The 6,280-nt window shown below is 39.3% G+C and overlaps 1 protein-coding gene across 2 annotated transcripts in view; it reads right to left on the reverse strand.

Moving 5' to 3' along the window:
- Nucleotides 1-3,386: 3,386 nt before the first annotated feature.
- The window catches only part of ptena (phosphatase and tensin homolog A), an 11,004-nt gene continuing 8,110 nt past the window's right edge, over nucleotides 3,387-6,280 (reverse strand). For both annotated transcript variants that reach the window (XM_024297737.2, XM_024297736.2), the window contains 2 exons: nucleotides 4,490-4,753; nucleotides 3,387-4,393 (listed from right to left, as the gene is read on the reverse strand). In XM_024297737.2, coding sequence (XP_024153505.1) covers nucleotides 4,208-4,393; nucleotides 4,490-4,753 — 450 coding nt within the window. In that variant the 3' untranslated portion in view covers nucleotides 3,387-4,207. The remainder of the gene's footprint in view (nucleotides 4,394-4,489; nucleotides 4,754-6,280) is intronic.

Consider the following 6,280-nt stretch of genomic DNA (forward strand, 5'->3'; position numbering starts at 1 on the left):
TATTTGCTCAGGCGTAGCACAAAAATACTTATTAATGGGGCTGTATATTATTTTATGTAATTCTATCTAACACACTTATTTCCCCATTTTGAATGCATGTGTGGAACTCTAGATTTTGATATATAATTTCTTGTTCAGTAAGAATTACTTGCTGTATAGACAGATAATTTTACTAATTTCTATTAATTTCCTTTATAACCCTAGATAAAATTAATTACCCACTAAGTTCAAAGACCCTCATCTAATTCAAAACTTTCCTTATAAACCCATTGTTTAGAACTTGGTCCGTGTTTTCTGTCCTGTAGTTCCTCATCACTCCACTAGAGACAGTAGAAGGGCTTTTCCTGCTCCGTTCAAAATGGCTGCTCCCAGGAAATCTCAAAAATTTCTGGCGGGAAATGTTTTGCACATTTTCAAAAGCTTGATCACAACTCCTCTATTGCAATTATTTTTCTAAAATTACTTCTTAATGTTTTGAAAGAATGTAAAATGTATCTTAACAAACATTACGAGGAAAAACCATATCACCCAACGTGTCATGATTGATACTATTGTCTCATTAAAAAATTATATTGGAATTTTTTTTTTCTGTGGATTTCATCGAGGAAAAAACATCCTAATTCCAATAAATTTAAAATTTCTGTCAATTCTTAATTGTAGTAGGCTTTATGGTAAAAAATAGTGCTATTTTCCTATTTTTAGGCTACCTCTTATGTTTTAAAAGACAAAGAAAGTCATATTTTTCATATTCCTGTACCATAAGGGAGAAATTTCACTACTGCAAGTCAAATCTCTAAAAAAAAAAAAGATGCAATTTTTAAGGCATAGATTAATTAAAGTCACTTGGGTCAGAAGAATGACCAAATCTGATACCCAGGTTGTGCCGGAGTTGGCCTGCGGAGTGCTGTGGCATCTTTTTAAACCCCCAAACAGCCCATTCATTATTAATCTACCCCAGTCTGACCCTCCTTCTTAGTTCAGCCAATTACAGCCGGGCCCCAGCGACTGCTGCCTATCTCTTCTGACGCGGCGCTGCCTGGCTTTGATGTCTCTATCAACACCAGAAGAGCCAGCGACTGAGCCTCAGCAGAGCAGGGGGGGGATTATGTGACTGCCAGCCTCTAGGGGGGGAAACTTCTCCAACAGTTTTTTTTTTTTAAATATGCATGTCTAATTCATACTTTATTTTACTACCAGGAGACTTTTGTGCGGCGCTCTGGCCGGGGTCGTGCTGCTCTCCGTTCCTATCACAGCGACACGCCCGGTAATCCCGTTGCTCTTTCATATTTCTGTTGCAAACCATCGTCCACCTAAAGGCCTCCACCCTCCTGGGGTGGCAGCCTTTCCTCTCCCCTCTGCTCATTTCACAAGAGGCTCTTGATTAACCAGCTGCTACCACTTTGCATGCAACACTGATGGTTTGGTATGACGCTTTGAGCTTTAGAGTTCTCAGGTTGTAAAAAAAAAAATCAAAACTACAGAAAGAAATGATGGCTGATTTTGGCTGAGCAATCTGCAACTAGAGGATCTCGCCAGCAAACGAGCTCAGTCAGCCAGTTGGGTGTCATTTGTTTGAAGTGGGCTCCACACCCTCGCTTGAACTTTCAATAACAGTGCTTTCATCACTTCCCCACCTCAGGTCTCGCCCACTATTTGCAGCTCTGACCTTTAAAAGCAGGAGGCGACAGTTAACCCGGCTGCAAAGACAATCAGCTGCATTTTTTTTCTTCCCGGCCCTGGATTCACTTCATGTTACAACTTCCATGAAACGGACAGGGCTGTTTCATCTGCATTTCCATGCTGGGATATTCATAAACAAAAACAACAAATAGAACAGTATCACATCAACCTTTTTATTCTTTAAAGACCCACTCCGACGAAAATCGTGTTTTTAACATGTTCTTGTGCCATTTTCTCATGATGTATAATTTAAATTAAGCTTAAAATTGCATTTTTTTCCAAACAAAAAAAATAAGTTTGAAAATCATTGTATTTGTGATGTCACAAATGCAATGGGTGGGGCACAAGCTCCCTGCTTTCCATTCTGATTCATGAACGTGTAGACGACTAGGATCCATGTTCGACTTAGTTTTCCTCATCTGAGATAGTTTCTGGTTTAAACTGCATAACTTGAAAGCAACAATATTGTTTGCGCAAAATGTTAGGTTGAGGTCGTGACAACTGCCAGTGCGTGATGGGGAAGCATCGGCAGAATCTTCAAGATTTATTTGAAAATTGTTGGCGTGATCATGAATGCAAACGATGACAGTCGAGCGTGCAGATTGGTCCGCTTGTTGTTTACCTATGACCTACCAGGCAGCTGGCGGCCTTAGTCCCGAGAAATATAACATCATCCTATTATAGCTGCTGCTGACTGGCGATTGCGGCTACCACCGAAATGTTCTCACCTAGCTATTGCCTGATTTTGTAACAGCATCATCCCCGTTTGTCACTGGACTACCACCGTGTGACCTCAAACTATGTCTGTGTGTCTTGGCGTAACTTCCTGCCAGAAGTGACACGGATAACTCAAAGAAATAGACAAGATGCCAAAACGACCACGGAACTTCGCGTCTGGTGTGAACTACACTATAGGTTAACCCTTTGACACCTGAAGCGTCGTCGATGACGCTTACACACATAATCTTTAACATGAGCCACTTTTCTTCTTCAAAATCTAATGGAATTACATTGATCGCGTTAACAATTAAAAATTTACAGTAAATCAAAAACATAATCATTGGAGTACTAGTGTTAAAGGGTTAACAAGGGCGCTGAATGGAACCGCCGCTTCGGCATCCTGTGTGAAATAGGCGGAAGCTAGCGAGCTAGAGAGCATAGGATAATATATGATTTTAACTAATAAAAGATCAAACTTTTAACCAAAGTTTTGCTTTGCATATAAAATCTGTGTATCTGGAGCAAACAAGACGCCTTCAGGTCAACAGGGATGTCAAAACCTACATAGTTTTTCATCTACGTGCACCTCAACTATCAATTTATAATTTTTTTAATCTAAATTAAATTAAGTAAAACTTACTTTGGAAAAAATATTGTTTTCTTTTTTTTGTTCTATTTCCCCTCTTTGTTGTCAGCAGTTGTCAGGTTTTGTTATTTTAGTTTGGGGTTGGTAGTCTTAGCTTTCTGGCTTTGTTTATTTGTTTTCTTTAGCTAGTTTTGGAGCGACAGGTTACAGACCCCTGTCCTAGAAAACGATAGATTTTTTTGGGGAGTGGGGCTAAAAACAGCATAATCATAATTAAAAGACCACTAGCTTTTACAATAGCTCAAAAGCTAATCGCAACTTTCCACACATTCATTGGTGATGGACACCGATTCAAAGTCCTTCAGTGTCAACATCATCGCAAACACTTTTCTCCCTGTAGTTTTTTGTGTATTATATTTTATTATCTTAGGATAAAAAAAACATTAACAATTACATGGGATGCCTTGTTCTGCATAATTTAACGTATACACAGTGGGAACAGGAATGGCAATGCTTTAGACATCATCACAGCCTCTTCATAACCCCGCCCACCCCCAGCCCACTGCCTGCATGCAGTTTGCACTGCACAAAGGCCAAAAGTCACATGAGACAGCCTGCAAAGAGCACAAGAAGCATTCACAGTAAAGGAATATAGGCGGGGAGGAAAGGATGGAGGGTGGGGCGAGCAAAAGATGAGGAAGAGGAGGAGAAGGAGGAGGAGAAAAGAGGGAGTGAAACAAAGTGACTGTAGCACTGGCCTTGGTTTAGACAGGAGAAGGAGCAGCATAGTCCTAGTATTTCATTCTAACTTCTCCCACACTTCTACTCCCATTCTCCTGATTGTGGTACTCTTTCCATTGTCTTTGACACAAAAAAAAGTTTGTTTATATATGCATGTATATATGTATATACATATATGTATGTATATAGATATAAACACATGTTTATAGCTACAGCACCTTTTCCCATGGGGCAACAGTGTCAATACCTCGCGTGTGGTACATGGCCGTGCCAAAGAAAATAATAAAAAGAAAATATTGGTCAGGATATTTATCTTTTTTCTTTTTTTCCCCTAAAATTGGCATTTGACATGATAATATTCTATTGCCATCTGGGGGGAGGGAAGGGACAAAGGTTCTTCTGTTGAGTTTATATTCAAGTTTTCTCCTTTTTTTTTTCTCTCGGTTGTATAATTTCTTCTTTTCCTGCTTTTAAAAGAGTTCACACTTTTGTGATTTGCGTGTGCTGCTCTTCATCAAAAGGTTCATTTTCCGGATCAGAGTCAGTGGTGTCAGAGTATCGATAATGGTCTGGCTCATTGTCGCTAACGTCCGGGGTGACGGAAGTTGAAGTGCTAGCCTCGGAGTTTGAGGGCTCCTCCACGGTTTTCGTAAAATACAACTTCACCTGGAGACAAAGAAAATAGACATCAAACCAAAACTTTTCATAAATGATTTTCTTTTTTTTAAATAAAACAAACTGATTCCAGCATTTGCGGCTTACCTTGAAGTTTGGCGAGAAGTAGCGGTTGGCTTTATCCTTATTCGCCTTGTCCAGGTCGTTCTTGTTGAGCGTCAGGATGAGGTAGTCCCTGTCCCGGTCGCCTTCCCTGCAGCCGTCCCTGCACTCTGCATTCTGTGGTTGGCCCTGACCCGGCCCGCCCGGCTGGCTTTCTGCATTGTTCACCGACCCGTTCTCCATCCTGTCCCCGCTCTCCTCCGGTCCGGGGATGAAGAAGGTGTTCACCCAGAAGTGAAACATTTTGTCCTGGAGAGGCAGCGGTCACAACAGAACAAAGTGACATGAGGAGAGAACAAAACTTCCTGCTTGATATTGTTCTTAAATTAACTTCATCTCAACTTATCTAATACAAATGAAACTAAATATCTAGAAGTGATTTAGTTTCACTTAATAAAGACTTTAAGGAAGTTCCTAAAACCCCTTAGCTATAAGTCCCAGTAGGTTTTTTTTAAAGCAGAAAAATTACTTTTCTGTTTTTAGTTTCAAGGGTTGAATCATACACATAAAAATGTATACCAGTACACTGAATTAAATTAGTATAAACAAATCCTGATTATGTAAGCACTCAAACTATCAAGATTGAAATATTGTCTTTTTTTTGTTGTCAGGTTTATTTTTGTCATTAATGTTTTACGTCATACTTTAAGGTGATTGAATTAAATAAAAATGATCTACTTTAAGGTGCTTTTTTTATCTGAGTTTACTATAGATTTCGACTACTATCATGAAGATTAGGGAAAAGATTGGTTGGAAATGAACAAGCTATGCAAATGTATTAACGTTCCAATAAAATTACAATCCTGATCCATTTTTGACTGTTATTCTCCCTATTTTTTTCAAGGAAGGCTGCCAAAAGATAAATATATATATATATATATTTTTCTTTTCAGACCATTGACTGTACATGAGAACTGGACTGAGTGCCCCCTCCCCCCCTTGTGGGTACTCACTGGCTTCAAAAAGCCAAAATCCCACAGACTTCTTTAGAGAAATAAACACCCATTTATAGCAATATATTTTTTAAAGACTTACTCAAAGGAAAATCATTGTTATGACATTTTTAGTAGCATTTCTCTCAGAGGACATGTAAAAAAAAAAAATATTAAGCATAAAAATTGTGTTTGCATATTTGTGTATTCTAATCATCTAGAATCGGGAGCAGACAAAATGATGTGACGTTTGTGCTACAATCAGCGGTGGACAAGCTCCCTGCTCCACTCCATTCTGATGCATCCACTTGCAGACTAATAGATCCATGAACGTCTTTATTTTCCTAATTTGAGCTAGCGTTTGGCTGGATAGCTCTGATGTTGCTCGCCATTTTTGTTAGTGGTGTGAGGGGCTGTAAGCTAGCAGGAGACCCTGTAAACAGATGAATCATGAGAATTTGGGGCGGGCTGACTCCGCACCACAAGTCCCGCCCACAACTTAAGAGGCAAATTTCTAATGAACCACTTCCGCTCTGCAGAAACTATGTCCTTGCAAATGACAGTTTTTTTCTTAATTTTGGCTAAAACCAGCATAAATGTAATTAAGACCACTAGGAACGCTTTTAGAAAAATGTGAAAGATGACTGGAGCAGGACTTTAATGTGTTCTTGATAACTTTTCAAGATATTTTTTTCTTTATTGCATATAAGTTATAAAGTGGCCAATGAGATGCCTCAAAAGTATGTGGCCTCACCTCTAATACATTTGATTGACAGATTCTCCCACTTTCAAGTAGTGGGGATGTGGACTTCTAACAAGATCACTCCTGATTGGCAAGCGTGTT

Source organism: Oryzias melastigma, linkage group LG15 (genome assembly GCF_002922805.2).
Source record: "Oryzias melastigma strain HK-1 linkage group LG15, ASM292280v2, whole genome shotgun sequence".
NCBI lineage: Eukaryota > Metazoa > Chordata > Actinopteri > Beloniformes > Adrianichthyidae > Oryzias > Oryzias melastigma.